The following is a 25,030-nucleotide window of genomic DNA, read 5'->3' as shown; positions in this document are numbered from 1 at the left end:
TCATCTCGGCTTTTGAAGCATTTTTCGCGCAGGAAGTTGTCGAGATGCTTGAAAAAGTGATAATCGGTGGGCGAGAGGTCCGGTGAATATGGCGGATGAGGCTGAGCCTCGTAACCCAATTCGTTCAGCTTCTGCAGGGTTCGTTGAGCAACATATGGCCCCTTCATATTGACCAATCTCGGACAAATACGTTAGCACTTCTGGTGCATTGCGTCCATTTGTCGGCAGTACTTCTCCATCGTAATTGTTTAGCCTGGATTCAAGAAGCTGTGATGGCTGAGACTGGCTGCAGACCACTAAACAGTCACCATAACCTTTTTTTGGTGCAATTTTGGCTTCGGGAAGTGTTGTGGAGCTTCTCCGGCATCACACCACTGTGCCGAACGTCACTGGTTGTCGTAGAGGATCCACTTCTCATCACAAGTCACAATCCGCTCGAGAAATCGGTCGTTTTTGTTGCGCAGAAGGAGCGTAGAAGGCACCTCAAAACGGCGATCTTTTTATTATCGTTCAATCTATGTGACACTCATTTATCCAACTTTTTTAACTTCCATATTTGCTATAAATTGCGAACAACTGTTGAGTGCTCGACCTGGAGTTCAATAGGAACTTCTCGTGTGGTTTTGTGAGGATCAGCTTCAATTAAGGCTTTCAAATTATCGCAACCGTCTTCATCTTCGAGGCTCTCGTCACCATTGTGAAATTTCTTGAACCAATGTTGTGCTACAAGTTCGTTAGTGGTGTCTTGGCCAAACGCATCATTGATATCACGAGTTGTTTCGGCAGCTTTTCGGCCTAGTTTGAACTGGAACAAAAAAATCGTGCGGAGTGTAATTTTGTCCATGCTGTGGAAAAGCCTGAAAAAACATGAATAAAGAGATTGAGAACAATAACGAATAACACGATTCGATAGAACGAAAAATGCGCTTCAAAATTATATATATATATACATATATATATATATATATACATATATATATATACATATATATATATATATATATATATATATATCAATGAATTAATTTAGAAATCATATATAAAGGTAACATATGTGAGAAAACGATAATGTTTTTGCATCAACCTAATATTAATCATAAATATTATAATATAAGGTATAATTTCTAGTTTATATTCTAGTCTCGTTACAAGAAGGTTTCGCGATTTTTAACTTTTCGATTCAGATGAACATATCTCGACTCAAACAAAAATTTATTGATCGAAATAAGCATCACCAGAATCAACACACTTTGCTAACGCAAAACAAGTGTATTTATGCCAGTAACGTAAAAATCTTGCGTTCTGGTGAAGATAAAGTCGCTGAGAGCATTTTAAATATCGCTTAGGTTTTTGAAGCATTTATCACCCAGAAAGTTGTCGAGATGCTTGAAAAGGTGGTAGTCGGTAGGTGAGAGGTCTGGAGAGTATGGTAGATGAGGCAGAGTCTTTTAACCCAATTCGTTCAACTCTTACAATGTTGGATTAGCAACATACGGTCGGGCATTGTCGTGGAGGAGAATTGGGCCTTTTATGTTTTCTAATGCTGGATATTGCTGTCGCCGTTTCTGATGCATTTCATCGATCTGTTGACAGTACTTCGCCGTAATCGTTTCGCCTGCATTTTAAAAACTGTAATGGATGAGACCGGTCGCAGACCTCCAAACAGTCAGCATGGCATATTTTGGTGCAACTCTTGCTTCAGGAAGTATCATGGAGCTTCCTAGGCATCTAATTATTGCACTAAAAGCAAATTATCCTGCCGTGACAGAGTTTAAAATAAACTTCGTAGCCTAGTAGGGAATGCCCTTTTTCACGTCTCAGCTTTATCGTTATTTTCGTAGCAAGTGCTTGTGTGAGCTCCAATATATGATTCCCCATCAAACTTTCACGAAAAATACTCGTTTAGCTGAAAAAACTATCAATAATTTCCCCCACTCTTTATCTTTGCTTAAACCTAAACGTAGATTCCATGCACGAAGCTGCTGTGTTAGGACTGCACGTTTGTGGAATTCTCTTCTGTTTCCCTGCTTCCTAGCTGACTACAATATGGTCGTCTTTAAGTCCAACGTAAACAACTTCTTGATGAGCCGTCCCCTTAAGTAATCAAATTTACCAAATTTCTACTATTAACGATTATTACGATTTGTCCCATTGGTTTCTGTACACTCATCAACTCTTATTCTCGAGTGGCCTCTGCGCCTTGATAAGTCGTGCCTCTTTTATAAAAAAAAGGAAAAGAATTCCAACTTACAACATAGTTACAACGGAAACAAGTTCTTATTGAACTATCCTTTTAAATAATCAAATCCTATGTTTCACCGTTATCTGGCACCCATTTACCCTTATCTTCGAGTGGCCTTTGGGCCTTCATAAGTGTTAACCCCGTTAGTATAAATAAATGTTTTATCTTAGAACCAAATTCTCGGATAAATAAAAAAAAATCTTGTAATTCAATTTTTAGAGACGTGTTCAGCTTATGTAGAATGTGTTCTCGGTCACAATGTTGAAATGCTTTTGAAAATGGTTTTCAGGCTAGAGACTGGTCGAAAAATGCTATTGTATATAAACAGTATCTAATCTTTAGGTTTGTACTGTTGTAATCAAAGATTGTGTAGAAATTGTTCAACATATGTACAGTACACCAAAGTTTTCGCTTCAGAGAAAAAAGACGAAGGAATTCTGGATATCAGTTGCAGTAGAAAGTAATGCGAGCACTATCAGAACGTAGTTTTTTTTTCTCTCTCTCTCTCAGTCTTGATGGCAACACTTCGGCGGATGCATGTCAACTTGAGGTCGCGGACAACATCAGTTAGCTCTTTCATTTTTTATGTGAGAATTATAATTAATATCCCAGTCCATCATTTTCGCTACTCTAAAAGTCATTTTGGTGCTCATGGTGCATCTTAGGTTCTAAAAACAAACAGCATTTTTCTGCGTAGTTGCTGGCGTTGTTATTTTCAAGACGGTTTTTAATAACCACAACAAATGCCTTACACGCTTCCAGTTGGATTTCATTCATTGATTTTTAAAACTCAGCATTTCTGATGAGCTTACTTAGTTGAGTTCTGTCAAAAATGCCAGCTTTCAACTTCTCCATGGTCAGTTTTGAAAAAGCATAGCATAGATAAGTGAAGCAGTCGCCATTTTTGTCCGGGGATTTGACGAACTGATTCATCATGTCAAGCATAATATGCAAGACTGGGAAGACTATCTTGTCTCTGTCCACCAGAGGTATATTGATAGCGTTCTTTGACCTATTAGGTTCCAATTGTTCTTGCACGGACCATTCCTTCTCCGTGTAATACTGGGCTGGTACTTATACAACATGTATAGAAAGAACGGATAAATCGTGCTGCTCTCCTAATAAAAGGTTCACAATCTTCAGGTAAACTACTCATGCTAAACATAACGAATTTTCTCCAGTAGATACTTCACTGCTTCATACTTCTTCAGTGTAGTCAAATGAGCCAGGGGTATGGCAGCAAAGTAGTTGTCCGTTGTGCACAAGAATGATTTTCGGCGATCTATCGCTGTTGTAATGTCAGTTGCCGTAAAAGTGATGCGAGAATTATCAGAACGTAGGGTTTTTTTCTTTCAGTTTTTATGTCAACAGTTCTGCGGATGATGTTGTCAACTTAAAGTCGCAGACAAGACCATTTAGCTCTTTCTGGGAAAAAGATGTAAAGCGTCATCGACATCATCGCGAGGAATACTGGAAAATTCTTCGACAAGATCAGGCTACTTGGGACTGCTCTGGTTCTTGATCCCACTCAAATTAATAGCGTCAAAGTAACAGTTACTGACATGGTCTTTCGGCTCCATCCAAACCATAGCAATTCCGAACTTCAGCCCGTCCACTCTCTGAGTCTAGTGACGGTGATAATCGGTGTATTATTTTTTTTGCAGATCAACTATCATGCCATAATAAACATAAGTTACGATTTTTTTTTCTTTTTGATATTACGTTCATTCATTTTCCATCCATCTAACCAAAGCCTTGAGTCCCTGGAATAGCACAGGCCATCCACAACTTTGTAGATGCTTTTGTAGCAAGGGGTTCTTTTTTCAGAGCGAGGAAGTTGGCCTTATATAAATACACGTTTCCCAGATCAGCAAAGTCAACATGCCTCACTCCTAGATCTATTTCTTACCAGAGTTACCGATAATTATCGCTCATAGTTCATTCGGGAATTCTTATCCGCTATAATAATGGTCGAAATCGCCCTAAACTCTCGACCCAAAACTGAAGAGCCATTACTCAAAACAACAAGGTATTTTAAAAGGCTTACTGGGAAACCATCAGGGATCTCATCATAGATGTCCCATGGTGAAGTATCTTTTATCACTCTGAACTGCTGAACAGTGCGCAAAAGAGACCAGTGAATGGTCCAAAACGGAAATTGAAGCATGTTTTCATGCGGAAATTGTATAGCAAACCTCACGCTTCCCACTGGCTTACTTCTACTTGTGCAGCTGTCGTCGCTCAAAGGCAGCATGCATACCGCAGATTTAACTGACATAAGTCCAGTATAAACAGACAAAAGTGTATAGAAGCTAAAAGTAATTGTAAGAAAGAAACAGTGACAGTTAAGAGATAATATACCGAAACTACTAGAAAACGCATCGAAGCATAGAAATTAGCAACCCGTGATTTTTGGAAAATCTACAACAGTGTAGTAAATAATGGGCAGTCAACGATTTCTCCACTATCAAACAATCGTAAGGTTGTTTGCACGGTGACCGAGAAGGCTAATATGCTTGCCAGTCGGTTAGCCTCAAACACCACATTGGACCCAGCAAACCCTGACTTTCCTTTGCTGAAAGACACCACACTAGATGAACTGAAAATCACCCCTTTTCAGATGCATATCATAAAAAACCATGACACATCAAAAACATGTGCAGCCGATCTCAACTCGGCTGTGCTATTAAAAAAATGTTTCGATGAAGTTCCTCCAGTCCTCTCCAAACTTTACAATAATGCATAAACGAATCTCGCTTTCCTGAGTGCAGGAAAACTGCTTCTGTGTTTACAAGAATACTGACAAACCCATTAAATTATCGCCCTATTAGCCTTCTCCCTCTTTTTGCCAAAATTAACCAAGCTTTAGTCCACCACCTTACAGTTGCTAAACTTCTGGTCGACCAACAATATGGATTTAGGCAAGGCCGTTCTACATAAGATATTCTGTAATCTCCTAACGTATATGCCATACACTGGACAAAGCAGGGGTAGGTAGAGCGAAAGCTTTTGGCAGGGTTTGGCACGATGATTTTCTCAGGAAAATCAGATCATACGGTATCACTGAACGAATACTTAACCCAATTAAATCCTGCTTAAGTAAGAGAAGAATCCAGGTTATCCTCGACGGTCGTACATCTAAACAATATGTACCTCAGGGTTCTATCCTTGGACTTTTATTATTCCTAGTATTCATAAATGACCTCCCAGATAAGATTGTTTGAGATGGGTATATTTGCTGATGGTAACATTCAATGCTGCCAAGACTAAGCTTGTTTCGTTCAATAATCACTAGAAAACTTCTCAACCACAAATAGCTATGGCGAAAGATACATTACCTGAAAGTTCTTCTTTCAAACTTCTCAGCTCAACTTTCACAGCGACAATGAGTTGGAACAGAAACATACAGATTTATATTTTATACATAGCACTAAAAGCTATATTAAATAAAGAACAATTGAACAAGGAAACTTAATCGAGACTAATAATACAGAACAAGACATTTACTTTAATAAATGCTTAAGATGGAATCGCATTCCCTTTTGATTTCTTTAAAAGATCAATCCTTTTAGGCATGTACTCAACCAAAGTGGAACACTGTGAAGAGGAGATGCTATTCCATTCGCTTTGCACAGCTTCCCACAGTTTGTCATTGTTCGAAAAGGTTCTTCCATCCAGTGCACAAGATATTATGGACCAAATATTCTCGATTGGGTTTAAATCGGGGCTTTGCCCTGGCCAAGATATTACATTACTTGAATTAGAAAGCCATTTTTTGTGACTTTAGCAGCGTGTGCAGGGGCATTATCATGTTGAAAAATAATGTTCTGAGATATTCCTAGCTTCTGGATACTTGGTAACAGTCCTGTTTCTAATATTCGAATGTATTCCTTTGCATTGATTGACTTCTCACATCTAATAAGTTCTCCAACTCCTGCTGCAGTAAAAGTTCCACATACCATTATCTCTCCATTCCCGTGTTTAACTGTCATTTTTATGCAACTTGGTGAAAATCTTTCTCCAGTTCTTTGATTGCCCCATTCGGGAGCATCGGAAGCATCAATAACAAGACAAAATCTTGATTCATCTGACCAGAAAATATTCATAAACCAGTCTGTATCTTTCTTGCCATAATACGAGAAAAATCTCTTTCTATCATTGATGTTCTTCTTAGATAAAAATGGCTTCTTTTCACACCTTTTAGAAGAAAATCCCATTTCTTTCATTCGTCTAGATATTGTATATCTAGAAAGAAAATTTCCAGCCCCTGTTTTGAATTCATTGCTATGGTCAACATAAGTTTTCTTTCAATCCTTCAAAACAGTTAATTTAAGCTTGTGGTCGTCCTTCAAAGTGGATGTTCTATAGCGACTAGATCCAGATTTCCCTTTTACCAAGCGTTCGACTTCGAACATTTGACCAATTCGCTTCACTACATAAAGAGATGTTTTCACTTTTTCTTTTCTTAAAATATAAAAATCTGCATTTTCTACTGCCTTAATCCTGCAATTCGTTTTTTATATCCTCGCCAAGATGCGGTCCTACTATATTTACGATTAATTTTTCCACTTATTATTATATTCTATAATAATAATGATCTGCAAAATAGAAATTTTCAGTTAATATTTACAAAAAAAATTATTTTTTTTGCTCATGAGTGTATATGTATGCAAGTTAAGAAGTTAGTCAACTGTTTTTTTTTCTTTCAATTTTATCCATTAGCATATATTAACTAGCTAACTTAATCGCTATTGATGTGAGGGTCCTGTCCTGTAACACTTATAGCTGACTTTGTCAGCCAGGATCGACCATAAGTTATTCATCCTTATCCTACTTGTTCTGGTTTCTGACGTTTATTTTTTTTTACTAAAGAATCTTATACGTGAACAGAAAAACACGAAGTAGACACACTGAGTTTTTCAATGGTTAACAATCTCGTTTACTTACCATTTGTATTTCCTGAGATAAAATTTCGCAAACAGACCCAAACTAATGACACGTAATATGTTATAAAAGTTACTAGCTTAATACATCAGGTATTACTTTTTACTTTCTTTTTGTTTCGCTATTTTAACTACACTGTTTGTTATATTTTTTACTAGTACGGTCACTATTTATCAAGGCTTAAAGGCCACTCGGGAATGAGGGTTAATGAGTGCCAAGTAGCCGATTAGACAACACAGCAATGATATGTAATGGTGGAAAATTGGGCAGGGTTTGCGTATTTAAGAGGATTGCTCAGCAAGAGCTTGTTTGGTTTCGATTTGAACACAACCATGTTATAGTCAGTTGAAAAGCAGTTCTGTCGTATGGAGTGTCATAGGCGGGCAGTTCCATGAAAGAAACTTTGCTCATGGAATCTTCGTTTAGTTTTACGCATGGAGAGATTAAAAGCGGAAATTATTGGCAGCAGTTGTAACTAGGCAAGTTTTGATTGTAAATGTTTTACAGGAGTGACGACAGATTGAAACTCAGCCGAGCACCTGCCATGAAAATAACTATAGAGCAGAGAATAACTAGAAACGTCTCCTCTATGAGAAATATATAGTAGAGAGGAGCCCACTAGATTTTGAAGTCAGTTTTGTACCCATTCAATTCGGAAAAGGATGATATGAGAAGCATACTCTCAGATGTTACAACAGTACTACATCTAAGGTTTTTGGCTTTGTGCAGGTAGAGTGTGCGTTTAGTTGTTTGAATGTTGTTGGATGCCAGCCTTGGTGGTGTGATTTGAAGTAGAGACTGCTGCCCGTAGAGCACGCTCCTCAATGACTGATAAAACAAAGTTGTGAGCAAGTCTAAGATGCGTATAGGGTTCTACTCCAGGTTTTTCCTTGAGGTATGCTCCTGAAGCCTTTCCCAAAGATGGAACAGCGGAGGTACGAAATCGGCGTTATACCTTCCTCTAGGTGGTCTGCTTTTCAAGCTTGTCGACCTCTACATATCCGATATGCAAGCATCTAACAGTTAATGTGACAAGTGAAATAACTTTACTAACAGCACGTGCAAAACATCTGACAAAGACTTTCTCCTTTTTGAAAATAGACAACAGTTGTTTGGGGGAGGGGTAATTTAATTTTTATTCGTTTTCTAGTAAGTTTGTTGTTCATTTCATTGTCATTTTCTTTAGATTCTAAACAAATAAATTATCGCGATAAAATATCGTTTCATTTAATTCTTCAAACGTTAATTCCCTTAAAGTTTACAATTATTTTAATGAAGAAATTCCAAAGTTATGCCTATTTTTCGCACTAAATAAAAACGCTCTATTTCGAGTCAACTAAGCTTTACACAATACACGCACTATATTTTTTATATAATGCTTATGCATATGCGATATCAATCATTATTGTAGGGGTCGATGACAATACGCTTTATTTTTAACATTATATATATATATATATATATATATATATATATATATATATATATATATATATATATATATATATATATATATATATAATAGCATGGTTTTAGGCATGGCCAAATACTTACTCTTCTAAAATTAAAAAAAGTTTTTCAACTTTTTTTAATTTTCAAATCTTTTCTTGCCTTTTGAGGTCAATAATGATCGAAACAGTCTTTACATCGTAGCAAAATATGACTATATTTACATAAAGAAAATAAAAATATTAAATTTGTTCTATTTGACTGAGCACTATCAACGAGCCCTGTTAGAATTCAATGATTGTAATTTCTTTAATGTTTCCAACCTGGAATATATATATATATATATATATATGTGTGTGTGTGTGTGTGTGTGTGTGTGTGTGTGTGTGTGTGTGTGTGTGTGTGTGTGTGTGTGTGTGTAGATAGATAGATAGATAGATAGATAGATAGATAGATTGATTGATTGATTGATTGATTGATTGATTAATTGATTGATTGATAGTAGTAGTAAGTTATAAAAACATTTATGCCAATTAAGCTACACAGAATATTCTGCGCTTCATTCTCGTGAGAATTGGTCATGTAAGATATAGATATATATGTATTTTCCCAAAACCTTTGGCCTTGCTGGAGAAAATATTTCTCATATCTTATATCTCCCCTCTTTGGTTTTCATACATGAAGTAAATTTCACAGCGCATAAGAATTATTTGATACTGGAGATATTCATAATCGTACTTTATTTCCAAAAGTGAGGAGATATAACATATGAGACATATTTGGAATCAAGTATTCCCTTGCTGTTATTTTAGATCATTTGAAACCATAGCAGAAAATTTTAGTCTCCCCTTCACCAAGGACAGAGATTTGGGGGAAATATCAGATATTTTGTAATTCATATGCAAAACTAGGAAAACAAATGACTATGATTGAAACATTAGTAAAGGTGCAGTATCTTTCCACCCCCCAAAAATCGTTTAAAATTAGCACTATTATGAGTTTTCGCGGGTGCTGAAAACGAACATAACTATTTAAATTTCAGGAAACGAATAGTTTCCAAGATATAAAGAAATTATAATTTCTAACAGTGGGGGCATCATTTTTCTATATTAATTTAACGTAAAATGGACACCTACTTTACTTAGGTAGGGGTGGTGTTTATTTGGCAATTGTGGCCTGGTAGACAAACACAAACCCTATCTTTTTTAGAGGTTTTCGGGTATGCTGAATACGAATATCGCAATCAAATTTTCCGAAAACAAGTATTTTTCAGGGTATTTAGGAATGTAATTTTTATATTATAAATGATGGCTATTGTTACACGCGCAAACGCGCTCATGTTTTTGCTTAATACTCGAAAAAATTATTATTTACGGAAAATTTAAATGCAACATTGGTTTTCAGCACACCTGAAAACTCGTAGAAAAAATTTTTTACCTAAGTTTTGTATTGGTCTACCAGACCATAATAAACACCACCACGAAATAAGAAATAACAGATGCCCTCCAAAAAAATGTCCATAAGGTCAATGTTGATTTTACGTTAAATTTGATATAGAAAAGTAGTACACCACGTTTCGAAACAACAATTTTTTTTTTATTATTCAATTTTCACCCCAAGCAAGGCACAGTGCCACTTTGAAGCAGGGGGCTACTATTAGGGAATTAATTAGCGGGGTCATTATGAAGGGAGAAGAGTAGAAAGATGTTTGTTAACATTACACTTGAACTTCTGCATATCATTGCAGTTGGGAAAGCAGAATCCCGGAAGGGAGTTCCAAAGACCCGCAGTTCTGGGGAAGAAACTATTGGAGTAAAAGGCTTTCTTGCACCTAGGGATCTCTACTGTAAAGGGATGAGACTTAGTAGCTTGTCGGGTTTGTCGGGGGTAGTTACGTCGGGGAGGTACAAGTGTTTGCAGTTCGTCAGAGCATTCACCATTAAAGTATTTGTAGAACAGGCAGAGGGATGCAACATCTCGTCGATGAGACAGAGGTTGAAGCCTAGATGACAGTTCAGGACCTATCAGGTTGGCGACTCTTTTTTGAACCCTGTCCAGGAGCGAGAGACAAGCAGCAGATGCACCAGCCCAGATGTGACAACAGTACACCATACATGGGCGAATGGTTGCCTTATAGAGGTATAGGATACTGGCAGGCGTAAGTAGTTTTCTAGCACGGTAGAGGGAGCCAACCTTCCTTGCAGCAGCCTTGGCAATGCTCTCAATGTATCTATTCCAGTTCATATTCCCTGTAAACGTTAGGCCGAGGAGTTTAAAAGAAGCACTTTCAGGCAATGTGCTCTTGGCCATTGCTATTGGTGGTAGAGAAGGTTTCTTGTAGTTATTGAAGGAAACAAGCTTAGTCTTAGCAGCATTGAATGAGACCAACCATTTTTGTCCCCATTCCACTACGGATTGGAGGTCATCCTCTAGTGTTTCTGCCATTTTCTTGGATATGTGTTCATTTGTTTTCCCCTCATATCTGTTATATAGATGGTGTCATCGGCAAATATACCCATCTCCGAAACAATATTATCAGGGAGGTCGTTTATGAATATCAGGAACAATAGAGGTCCAAGGATAGACCCCTGAGGCACTCTTTATATCTTGGAAACTACTTGTTTCGTGGAATTTTAAAAGTTATTTTTGTTTTCAGCACCCTCGAAAACCTGTAATAGTGTTAATTTTAAAGGATTTTTGAGAGTGGAAAGCTACTGCACCTTTACCGAAACATTTTATAGCTATAAAAAGTGCTAAACATTTTATAGCTATAAAAAGTGCTAAGCATAGGCTCTGGGTGATAGATGGTTCCCTTTATGTGCGGCTTTTAGGGCAAATGTAATGTAGACTACTACACAATTCAGATCAGTAGCTTTCGAACGAACCTTCATTTGTTAAATTCTGATCATTAATCGCTGAGTTTTCGACTTTTAAGATTGCCAAAAATGGTGGTAAATATATATATATATATATATATATATATATATATATATATATATATATATATTCGTAGCCATATTAAATATTGAAATGCTAATATCTTTGGTTCTAACAGACATAACTACCTGAAAAGATGCAGATTTTTGTATTCTATGATTAACATTTTGTGGCAATTATTAAAAAAATCTATATTTTCAAACCAATAGAATATGTCCAAATTTGCATACATTTGTATATATAGTGTCATGGTAAGTCAGCTTTAGATGCTTTGGGATGAATTTTGCTTAGGGTATTTTGCTCGGTTTCATTGTGGAAATATAATGTTTTGTCAATTATATTTCCCCTTTTTTTATATACTAATCTTTAATTTATGAATCTCGATGTAATAACAGGGCATATAACAAACAAATGACAAAATGCATATTCCACATTTCGTGATGTTGACGACCTTACAGTAGTTTCCTTTAATTACACTGACATTTACAAATGTTGACAACAACTGTTTCGTAACGCAAAATCATCCACTTAATTACTATTACAATCAATGAATCTATCTTGCCCCTTACTTATCAGAAGAAATAGCAACTATCAATCTACCAAAAAAAATAAAATGAATTTGGCATGATTACAAAGTCTGAAAATTGGAAGAGAAGTTTGATTTTATCTTTTATAACGCCATTTTGAATTTTCAAGTAATGACACTAAAATTTAAACATTCGTATTAATAAATTGTATTAATTTTGATATACACTATTGAAATATTCTATTTATTTTTTTAATTAATCTATGTATATATTTACTAAGATAATATTAATAAGCATAATATATTTAACGTATGTCTATATATTTATTCAATTTTATACGAAACTAATTACAATATATATATATAATCTATTTCCGGTTATACCAATTGGTGATTTTAGGTAATTTTTATCTTTATATATAATTCTATAATTCAGTTGTATTACTATTTTAATCAGATTTATACTTACATAAACTTTAATTCTTTATTGTCATTCAATTATTTTTAAATTATCTTAATTTTAATATCAAGTTTCTCTTTGTAATATTGTATCGTAATTTGTTTAAATACATTTAAAGGCTGATAATTCACTTTTAAATTTAAATAAGATTGTTCCCTTTACCTAGTTATATTAAACGATTTTATTATATTGATGAATTATATATTTATATAGTTTTATATTTATTTATTAGTTTATCTAGTTCATTATTATTTATTGTCTGTAATATTTTATCGTATTTTTAAATATATTTAAAGGCCAATCATTCACTTTTGAATTTAAATGACTTGGTTCCCTTTTATAGACCTAACTATTTTATTATCATGCTAGCAGAAGTACCAGTCGTTGACTGGGTTCAAAAACGGCCTACAGAAAATGGACTGTGATTGATGAATGTATGATAGGTTATGAAAAGGAGGGGGTTGTAAAGAGATAGGTTTTGATACTCAAAATTTTACCCTAAGCAAAATATTATGAAAGTAAAGATAATTTTCGCGAAAATAGATTTTTTTATATCAACTTTGTTTCCATTTGTAGCCAAGAGTGACCAACAAAATGATGTTTCCTTACAAAGAGAAAATGTTATATATATAATAATATAAATATACAAGAAATAAATCGTACCATAGTCAATAAAAGTTACTTTTATGGTAGAAAAGTTCATTGGTTTGTATTTTTAAATAGTTTGCGAAAAAAAGTTTTGTTTTTAATTCACGAACCGGTTTAAAAAAAATCAAAATGGGAGTGACTTCGAAATGGAGAGCACCGTTTACAATTTGAAGGAGGGGCACCTGAGCATTCTGTATTAACAATTTAAGAGAGTTCCGTCAACGTAAGGAATATTTATAAACATATTTTAATGTTATCCGTTATTTTGTGCTTGAGGAATATTCGATTATGGCGTGTGTAGTTTATATAAAAATTCATTAAGTAGTTATCGCCTCAAATTTCGTTTTAATTTCGGTTCGCTGAAATTATTTCAAGTAAAGAGCATTAAAAACTATTTCAAAACAAAAAAAAACGTGAACTGAACTTTTATTGACTATGGTAACATTTATTTCTTGTATATTTATTTTTTCGGGTAGTCGTTTGTTAGCTTTTCTGCTAAACACTCTTACTAAATAAAATCGACGAAATATCGAAAAACAAAGAAACAAAAACATTTTTTAAAAATAATGAAGGTTTACTTACTTTACTAAAATAATCCGAAACGGCAAAATGGGATATTAAAAAAGTAAACACGTAATTACTTTAGTTTTTAAAAGCAAAGAATCAATATCAATATGAATGAGAAGAAAATGGCGCTCTTTTCAAGCAGAACAGCTTCGTTTCAGTTTTACAGTATTGAACGGTGTAGTATTGCGCCGTCGGATTCAAGGTTGTACTATTGTAATATAAAGAACACGTAGAAAGGGTTATAATCAACTGAATTCCTTCTAGTACACTGACAAAAAGGCTTAAACAGATTTTTTTTACACAGTGATCACCACTTATCAAGGCCCGGAAGCCACTCAGGGATAAGGGTTATTGCAAGTACATTACGTTAGTGTGGAGATTTGATGAAGTGTTTACTTAAGGGGGCGGTTCATTAGGAATTTGTTAACGTTGGACTTGAACACATCCAAGTTGTAGTCCGGTGGGAAGCAGGCAGACGGAACAGAGTTCCACAGGCGTGCAGTTATAAGAAAGAAGCTTTGTTCATGGAATCCGCGTTTTGATTAAGGCGCAGATAAAGAGTGGGGGAAACTTTTGACAGTGGGTTCAGATAGACGAGTGTTTTTCGTGAAAGATTGGCGAGGGGAGACCAGAGATTGGAGTTCAGACGAGCACCTGCCATGGAAATAATGATAAAACAGGGATAGGCTCGCAACGTCTCTTCTTTGGGAGAGAAATTGCAGGGTAGAGAAAAGGGCATCCTCCACTAAGCCACGAAGTCTATTTTGTACTCTGTCAAGGCAGGATAGGCTGTTTTTAGCAGCTCCTGCCCAGATATGGCAATAGTATTCCATCTTTGGATGTAATTGGCTTTTATATAGATAGAGAATTGCATCAGTAGTGAGATATCTTCTGGAGCGGTAGAAGGATCCCACCATCTTTCCAGCGACCTTGGCAACAGACTTGATGTACGTGTTCCATTTCAGATCAGGAGTAAAGGACAAACCCAGAAGCTTGTCAAAACACGGGGCCTCACCCAGACGAGCGCCATCCATCACAATTGATGCCAGCTGGGGATCAGAGCGTTGATGATGTAAGGATAGGAGTTTGGTTTTGGATGCATTAAAGGTAACCAGCCACATCTTCCTCCACTGAACCACGCGCTCGAGATCAGAGGAGAGAGAATCAGAGAGAACTTTGTCATTTACAGCCATTGATGTGTTGCCGTAGATGGTCGTGTCATCAGCATAGATGTCAACGAATGATTTAAGTATGTGTTTAGGGAGGTCATTGATGTAGATCAGGAAGAGAGTTGGGCCCAGGATTGACCCCTGAAGGACTCCAGCATTTATATTGCAGGCCTCCGATTTTTGTCCATCTACCACTACTCTTATGAGCCTATCGGAGAGAAATGATTTAATGATTGAGAAAACATTTCCAGTTATACCGTAGCTGGAAATCTTGTGAAGTAGACCCTTATGCCATACCTTGTCGAAGGCCTTTGATATGTCAAGAGCATTAGCCCTAGAAAGGAAGCCTTTGTCAAGAGATTCACTAATCCTGTGGGATATAACCGTCAGCACATCTGCGGTAGATCTTGCAGAGCGGAAACCATATTGTGTGTCGCTAAGAAGGTTATTCCTGCTGAGGTGATTGACTATTTCTCTATTTAATATGGATTCCAGCAACTTACTCATAACACACAGGATACTTATAGGTCTGTACTGAGAGGGAGATGACTTATCACTTGAATTCTTAAATACAGGGCAAACTGACGAGGTCTTCCAGGGAGTCGGAAAGCACTTCTCCTTAAGGCAGCACTTAAATAGTTTCGTAAGTATGGGAGCAAGTTCTGGTTGAAGCTTTTTTAACACTATAATTGGGATGCCATCAGGGCCAGTTGCTTTACTGGAATCTAGGTTCTTGAGCTAGGTCAGGATATATAAATAAAAAACAAAAAAAAAAGGTTATGTAAATGTTTTTAAAAAGACACGTAATCACGTGAGAAGGATTTTTTCCTTCTTTTGACACGATAACAAGTAGCGTTCTTATTTTTTATTATTTATCCATTTTCGAAAGAGTGCCACGTGCAATTGGAGAAGGAAAAAACAGAGTTATACAAAATTTGCGTCCAGAATTGTCTAAAGTTCCGACTTTTTTGGGCTTTCACTTTAATAAGAACGTGAATTTATGAGGTGAATTTATTTGACACAATATGATTCAACTAAAAAAAAAAATAAATAAAAGCTAACGTGAATTAAGATTGAAGTTAAGGTGTTATTATGGACGATCACCCCTTTTAAAAAAAAACTTGTTAAACTTTGTGATATATTTACATTCTATGGAGGTCAGGCGCGAACGAACACCCAATAATTTTATTATACCATATTTCTTCAAACTGAAACATAATTATCAAAGTATACTTACGCAGATAGATATGAAAATTCTTTGTTAAAGTTTGTGCCATATTTCCATGGAGTACAGGCGCGAACGCAGACCCCAGAATTTTATTATACCATCCCTATTTATGTATTCTTATGTACATCTATATCAAAAACCATTGTAAACGTTTTGTTTTTGTTTTTTGTTTTTTTTCATTTTTTATTTCATTCTTTGGGGGCCAGGCGCGAACGCAGACCCCACAATTTTTATGAACCACCGTTCTGCCAGATCAAACATATCCATTCCTGATCCTCGATACATCTTCTATCATTATATGTAATCAGTTTTTTTTTTTAATAGTCAACCATATAGGAGCGTATTAGTGACCACACACACACACACACACACACACACACACACACACACACACACACACACACACACAGACGTTCAGCTTTATATTATAGATTTTAAAAAATTGTTAGTATTTTTAAGATGTCATATGGTTGTTAAATATATATTTAAATTTACAACTAATGGCCCCAATGTATGTTCTGGTCCAATTATTATATATTACTACACATTTATATTAGAAATGAGACATTACCTTCTAACGGACATTCGTCAATATTGCAATTTTGTATGAAATAACATGTGGTGTTTCGGTTTTTATTCCTTCTCTTCAATTAGTTCATTATTTACATTTTAATATATTTTATTTTACCCCCTCCCCCCATCCTGATCTAGATCATGCTTTATTATAATATTCTGGCTTGCTTTTATATATGCTTATTATGGGATAATCTGGATATTCTTTTTGATATGCTGGATATAATTGATTTCTTCATTGAGATCGGATGGTTTGATTTATAGTCAATATAATACAGAGTTTGATTAGGTTTATGGTATGGTTCATACGTATTGTTAATTAAGTTAAGGGTAACATCTAAAAAATTTACCATTTTATGATTTTTCTCCATGGTTTTTTTAATTCAATATATTTAAAGAAATTGTATAGCATTTGAATATTTTTTTCTAAATTTCTATTACCAGAGTTGATAAAGGATAGTGCATCGTCTCTATTGAGAACCACACTTACACTTGGTTTCTGTTTTAGCTAACTCATTAAGAATGTAGAGACCTACTAAGTCAGTAAAAACGCAGAGTCCGAGGACTCATCGTAATATCAAAGTTTAATTCTTTGTCTTTTTACTAGTTCAGTATTTATTATTATATTTAATTAAGGTTCTTCTGCTCAATTTTACAATGTCAATTTCTAATTTTGTAATGTTAGCTTCAGCTTTCGCAAGTTCTAATGCCTTATCTAACAATTTCGGAGAAATTGATTGGTAATATGAATCAATGCCGCATACTAAAAGCTTACTATTCTTACATTCAGGTAATGTACTAAACCAACGTAGAACTTCACGCGATGAATACCATATATTATGTTACTTTAGATTTTATTGTTTACAATATTCTATCTAAAATCTTTTTACCAATCTTACTGAAAACAAGGAGAGATGAATCTAATTGTAGGGTTATTTTCAAAATTGGGTTTGTTGTCCTTTAAAGTATATCTCGGGCGTTTCGAAGTGTAGACTTCAATTTTATATATTTTTTATATATTAATTTAAGAACAAATGTGTAAAACAGATGTATTTATGTTATGAATGTCTTCTTCATTTGCAAATTTGTAATTTTTTTTATTCAGTCATAATTAAATTGTTGTAAGTGTTGTACCTATTTACTATGCCTCCCCACGGGACAGAGTTAGACACCAGGGTTGTTTTTTAACGTGGAGAAAAGGTACAAAAATAAAAATTGTCTCAGTCGTGAATGATTTCTCAGCTGGAAACTATCAAATTGGGGTCATTACGTATTTTTTTAATGTTTTATTTATTTTGTAGATTGTAAGATTGGAATATTTAGATTTCTTTCTAATTTAAAAATTTTTGTCATACAAAAATGTCATGTTCGAAATGTATATATACATATATATATATATATATATATATATATATATATATATATATATATATATATAATAAAGCCTTATTCCGGTATGTTTTCAGTTACGTCATAAATGACAACATAAATGATGTCATAACATTGGGTATATATATTCGATGACGTTATATATGACGATATAGAAGAGGTCATATGATATATACATACACACACACACACATATATATATGTATATATATATGTATATATATATATATATATATATATTCCATCTCTTGTCTTTCATGCAAAGACCACAGTGTAGTATTTATTCTGTCCTCAGTCAGTCGAGGAAAAATCTTTCATGACACTTTATATTTTTGTTCCTATCCAGAGTTCCCCTTTTGGATGAGCTGGATATTCTCTCACATTAAAAACTGTCCTTGTGTCTAACTCTGCCCTCGTGGGGAGGCAAGTAAATCGGAATATATGTGTGTGTGCCTGCGTGTGTGTGTATGTGTGTGTGCGTGTGTGTGTGTCTAATGCAAAATTTGTGTTTTTTAATTAACACAAATCGTGCACTGTAAAAATGCGGCGGTAAAATATTGAGAGAAATAGACATTCCATGAGACAGAGAGTAGAAGTGCCGACTATCAACTCGCTTGTAAGTTCGGACTCTGGCTCAGGATAGGTGTCAGTCTAGCTGCACTGAAGAACTGTGATATTGAGAAACAGCCTGTATAAGGATCACTAATATATATATATATATATATATATATATATATATATATATATATATATATATATACATATAAATTGAAACTATTTTCCGTTTTTTCAATGAGTGACGAGCTACCTGTCCGAGAATACTCAGAATTCAAAATCACCGACCCCGGCCCTGTGAAACCGCAAGGGCTTCAGCCCCAAATTAATATTAAGGTAAAGATGTCTATCTCGAACCTCCAGAAACGAAGAGCTATTTGTCTTTGGTGTGAAGTCGGTCTTGACAGGCCGGGGTAAACAAAAAATGTTTCACAAAAAAGAACAACATAATTTCGCATCCATCGACTTTTAAAGTTGCTTTCAACATGCAAATTTGTTTAATAAAGGCGTTAACGTTCACCGATCACTTTAAATCTGTTATTAAACGAATAACATTCATTATTATTATCAGATGAAATAGAAATGATTAAGATTCATACGTCGTCAAGTCTCCAACATCAGAAACGCAATCACTTTTATTTATATAGATATCGATACAGTTTTATTTCACTTTAATTTTAAGATTACACGCCATGTGCACTTATTTTCTAGACATCTGTTTTAAGAAAAAGAAAGAAAACTAAAGCGACTAGTGTTTGTGGCGTTTGATGCCCGAGAACATTCCAAACAATCTTTTCGTATTTTAGTGACATCTAAGACCCCTAAAACTTAAACAAACGTTAACGTTTTCCGCTTAGATACACTTTTCGCCCTAGAAATTTAAAGATAAAAAAGGCTAATCCGGAAATCTAAAGAAATGGTAAATGTAGCTTGAATAATTTGGGGAGATGGTCTGCCATATGAGTTTTTACATTTAGAATTTCAAAAATAAAATTCTTCTGGGATAATTGTTATTAAAATGGTTGGTTCTACCAAGCTTTGCTCGAGAGTTTTTTACTTTAATTTTTGTTTTTTCTTAGTAGTAGTAGTAGTAGTAGTAGTAGTAGTAGTAGTAGTAGTAGTAGTAGTAGTAGTAGTTGTTGTTGTTGTTGTTGTTGTTGTTGTTGGAGGAGGAGGAGGAGGAGGAGGAGGAGAGGGCCATCGCTTATGAAGGCCCAAAGTCCACTCTAGATGAGGATTAATAGGTGACCGGTGACTGCTGAGACAACACCGTGACGATTGGTAATAATCGACCTTGTGTAAGATTTGATTATTTAAAAGGGTGACTTAACTAGTACTTCATTATATTAGACTTCAAAATGGTCATCCTATAATCAGCACGGTAGCAGCTCCACGGTATTATGTTCCACAAACTAGGAAAGAAACTTTGCTCGTGAAATTTATGTTTAGTTTTAGGCACAGATAGAAAATGTCAATGAGCACGAGTTCTGATTGAATCTGGTCAAAGCAGGATGCTTCCTAAAGAAGAGGGCCGTTAATGTTTCAAGGTTAGTTATTTCCCACAATTTTATTAAAATCCATACGATATTCACGAAGTTATGACATTTTATTTATTATCAAATAATTTATACTGTCCATCGTTTTATTACAGGTCTTTACAAATGCCAAAAAAGGGGGCGATTAACGGTTATCGAAAAGGAAAGGATTGTTGCTAGACTCGCAGAAGAATTGTTCATCAAAGATTTAGATATGAAGCTGGAATATGGATCCAAGAGCTTTGACTTCATTCGTGAACAACCCCAACACCAAATCCAGAAAGGATAAAGACACCACGAGAAACCTTTCACGTCGTGATGTTCAGAAAATTCGTAGGGAAGTCAACCGAAACCCAAACAGAACCAGTGCTTCCATTTTTTCAAGAGCTGGAATCGCTCCAAGATCCAGATAGGTCCGATGTAATGTGTTGAATGAAATGGCAAGGAACATAAAAACTATTCCAGTCCTCCATTGAACAAACAACATAGGGAAAAACAAATGGCTTCGGCACATAATTACATGAAAATGGATTTCCAACGTCTCCTATTTAAAAATGAGACCCGTGTTACTCTTGACGGTCCGGATAGATGAGCTAAAGTTTAAAACTTGAACAGAACTCCAACCCCTTAGAGGGTTCGTCGCCAACGAAGAGGTGGAGTTATCACGTTTTGGGCGGGGATCATTAGAGATAAGTTGGTTGCACCATACCGAGTTCCATGCATGGGCTAAACATGGATTTGTAGAGATATAAGCTACTGTCAGGGTTTGGGTATTTTCTAGCACAGCATAAGTACAAAAACAAAACTCAGCACTCGCAACATTGGGACTTTAATGAGAATGAGGTAGACGAATATATTTAATAACTTTGAAAAACTTGCTTTCAGTTAGGATTTGTCCGCAGAGATGGGGTTCATGTAATTTCGAACAGCATTACGAAGTAAGTCTGAATAATTATTTGCCGTCTTTCCAGCAATAAAGTGTGATTACTATAACTTCTTTTAGGAAGCGTGTCGCTTTTCGTTTCCATGTATATGCTTTGTCCGAGTTAAAGCATAAATTGCAAGAAAATCCACTTAATGAAATAAAACATATTAAGTATTAACAGTGTTTCTTATCACCATTCATCTATTAAAGAAAGACAGTTGTCTGTGTGTAGCTATGTATGTTAGACTAAAACTAAAAAAGAACAAAATAAACACCCACAAACTTGATATTTTCTTGATCGGCATTGCCTCGGATGAATAATATCAAAACTTCAGGAAATGATTAATACTAAAAAGTTGAATATCGAATGCAGCAGGGAACATATACCAGAAAAAAGTTGGAAATGAATCAATCCACTATGACTATGCAATTCCTACAGCTAAACAAATCCTTGTAAACGAATTCTTGGAGCTATTGACCTGACATAGTAACCTGTGACAAAGAAGAAAAATAGGAAATCTTAGTAGAAGTAATGTTATCAATGATACTGGGTTAAACAGAGAGGGAAAAGATATTGGAACACCAAGATCTTATATACGAAATGAAAAGAAACATAGGAAGTTAACCAGTCCAATAATTGCAGGAGCCATCAGACCCATGAAAAAGAATTCCAAAAACTACCTGACAAATATACCTGGTGAACCAAGTGCAAAAAATATTCAAGCAATTGAACTTTACGGGACGGTTAGAAAAAAAAGGTTTCTCGGTTAGAATGGATGAGGAAGCGGATGAATATCCAACATCCGACAGGATTCCCTATCTTCAGCTAGAACAAAATGATGAGAAATGAACAAAAAAGTAGCCATATAGTAGTTTGGCCCTATTTTTTTTTACTGTTTTGGAACCCTTTGAATAATAGTAATGCCCAAGAAACCTTTACATAAGAAAATATTTTACTATCTTATTTATTTCGCTTTCATAAGTCAAACACCATGTTCTATAACCGGTTTAAGAGACTGACGGGCTGATGAAAACAGCCTGTAGGTTACTTGGTTTCACACGAATCGCTTACGTACAGTTTTATGTACTCTAATCATTATGTTACTGTTTTAACTTTACCAAATGTATTCTGTAAATATATTCTACATGTAAACAAAAATTAGGTTTAAAAACAACAACAAAATTACATTTGCACGTGTGTGCAAAGTAGTGATGGGACGATTCCAATATTTTTCCCGATTCCAATACAATTACCGATTCCGATTCTGATTCTTTATAAATCTTTAAATATTTAACTATAGAGTTGTTATTTTTCCTGATTGCAGTAAAAAAAAAACACTTTATAAGCGTGCAGATATTTTCTAAAACGTAGAAAAATACACTGGTGGCGGATAGTCTATAGATTTTAGTTTTACTTGTGGTTAAGTATCAACAAATATGTATTATTTTAACATTACTACTAACAGTGGAAGATTTTGTTTAAAACAAATAAATAAAAAGACAATTTAAAGAATCGTTTTTGGTATCGGAAAATAGGCATACATTTTTCCGATTTCGATACCTCCAAAAGTTTCGATTTTTCCGATTCCCGATTCCGAACTTGTGCAAAGGCATAATAATCCCTGCTTGTTTATCAGTATCTCCCTTGGCCAGCTCTTAAGAAACTCAGGCTTCTGCGGAACCCTGGTTGGGAGACGCTGACATAGGGAATAGTAGCCCATATAATTGGTTGTTTGCTATCTTTGTGCTTCTCATAAATATTTGGTTATTTTCTATTTCATTTTTCCTTTTAGGTGTTCGCGGAATATTTCGGATCTTTACACTGGAAGGATTACTTTTACACCTACTTGGCGGCCACATACAGCGTACTTCAGACGAACGTGTTAGTTCTAATCATACTCGCCTACAGATTGTACACTGGCAAGCTGAAGCCAATGCACAAGTTGGTGCTCAGTGTCACTGTGGTGGCGATGCTACGCGGCCTTCTAGTCCTTACAATCCACGCGCATCAGCAGCGCCACAAATGGGAGACGGGCGAAGCCATGTGCCGAGCATTCATTGGCATGGATATTCTACTTTACTCGACTTATCAGGTAACTATTAATAACCCCATAATATAATTACTAACCCCATGATATATTGGGTTGGCCACATAATGAATAAACGAGATGAAAGATTTTTTTAACTTGTCTTGTAACATGTGAATATTAACCAACAAATATAATTATAATTATTAGAGCACTAAAATATTAAAGAGAATTAGCTTTTTTTAATCATTTGTTACTTTTTGTACTTAAGATTCACTACTCATCAAGGCTCAAAAGCAACTGGAGGATCAGGGTAATGACTTTCAGATAGGCGGTGAGACAAAACTGTGATAATGGAGGTGATTGGGCAACATATTATTTAAGAAAGCGGTTCAACAAAAAATTGATTAATTTGTAAATAACCATGTTATAGTCAGCCGAGAAGCAGTTTCACGGCACCGTGTTCTACAGACTGATAATTCTAGGAAAGAAACTTTGATCATGAAAATTTCGTTTGGTTTTGGTAAAGAGAAAACAAAGACTATTGGCAGTGGTTGTAGCTATATGAGATATTGTCGAGAATGTTTTGCAGATAAACCATAGTTTGAAGCTCAGCCGATTACTTGCTATGAAAACTAAGATAGGATAGAGAAAGACTAGCAACGTCTTTTCTGTGAGTGGGGGAGAGAAAAGGGCGACATCCACTAAATTTTAAACTCGGTTTTACTCTATAAAGGCAGAACGGGATGCACTGAGCAGCAACTCCTCAGATGTGGAAACAGAACTCTATTTTATGACGAATGGGTTTTTAGTTATAAATAGTCCATAAAAGTGTATGCCGGAAATAACCATACAAAATTATTGCTATTGAAATTTTCTTCTGGTGCTATCATGATCAACATTTTTCTCTATATTTCTAGTACGTGTCGGTCGATGTGTTATCCGGTTTTCTTCCGGTATATTGTTCATCGACAATAAATCGATGCTATAAATATGATTTATACTGCTATAAATATGATTACTGTCGATTATATGTGCTCTTTGAAGTAGTAAATTGGGATTAATAATTTTAACGCTTATGTTTTCATTCATTCCTAAACTAATTAACCGATCACTATGAATGTTGTAATACAACTACTAAGCGTAAATGTGGTTGATGTGGACTATATTTAGTTTAATCTAGTCTCATGTCAAATGGGAAAAGGGGGGGATAAAAATACACATATCTCCTACTTTTGTGAAATTCTAACAATATGGATTAGAAATTAACTAATAAGTATGTATCAATTTTGTTTAGTATTTTTAAGTAATTTTAGAGGATATCATATAGAAACAATCTCATATTTCCAAATTAAAATAATTCAAATTTGCATTTAATTTTATCTATAGTCATTCGTAGGGCTATGACAACAGAATATTCTTATCATTTTTTTTACTCTCGAGTAAATATCCGACACAGTTAAACACAGTTAATCAACCGAGAATCACATCACTCTATATAAAAGCATATAAGATACCAACGGATACAAATTCTTAAGACCTCTTAATCTTAAGCCGTAAATGTTTAGCTTTTTTCTAAATCAAAAGCATGTAATCGATTGCAATCAAAATTGAAGTAAGGAATCTAGACATGCTGGTTCATAGCATTATATCTTCATTTTAATCCTCGTGCGACACAACGCGAATGCGCGGATGTAAATACGTGCGAAATAACGTCACCGGGAAAGAAAAAACTATTTTAAAAAAAGAGAGAGAAAGAGTACGATCACGAGAAAGACGGGGATAACCTTTGCAATCACGTGCGAGGCGTGAAGGACGCTCCAGAAGACGATCACGTGAGGGACGTCACAGCGGTA

General features: G+C 35.1%; 1 protein-coding gene across 1 annotated transcript in view; it reads left to right on the top strand.

Moving 5' to 3' along the window:
• The window catches only part of LOC145260106 (uncharacterized), a 90,481-nt gene that overhangs the window by 4,677 nt on the left and 60,774 nt on the right, over window positions 1–25,030 (top strand). Inside the window, exon 2 of the mRNA XM_080118004.1 lies at window positions 22,941–23,240. Within this exon, the coding sequence (XP_079974130.1) occupies window positions 22,941–23,240 (300 nt within the window). The remainder of the gene's footprint in view (window positions 1–22,940; window positions 23,241–25,030) is intronic.

Source organism: Euprymna scolopes, chromosome 3 (assembly GCF_053919585.1).
Source record: "Euprymna scolopes isolate OS-2025 chromosome 3, ASM5391958v1, whole genome shotgun sequence".
In the NCBI taxonomy this organism is placed as follows: Eukaryota; Metazoa; Mollusca; class Cephalopoda; order Sepiida; family Sepiolidae; genus Euprymna; species Euprymna scolopes.
Note: the sequence above shows the minus strand (reverse complement) of the source record. Positions and strands in the feature narration are given on the sequence as shown.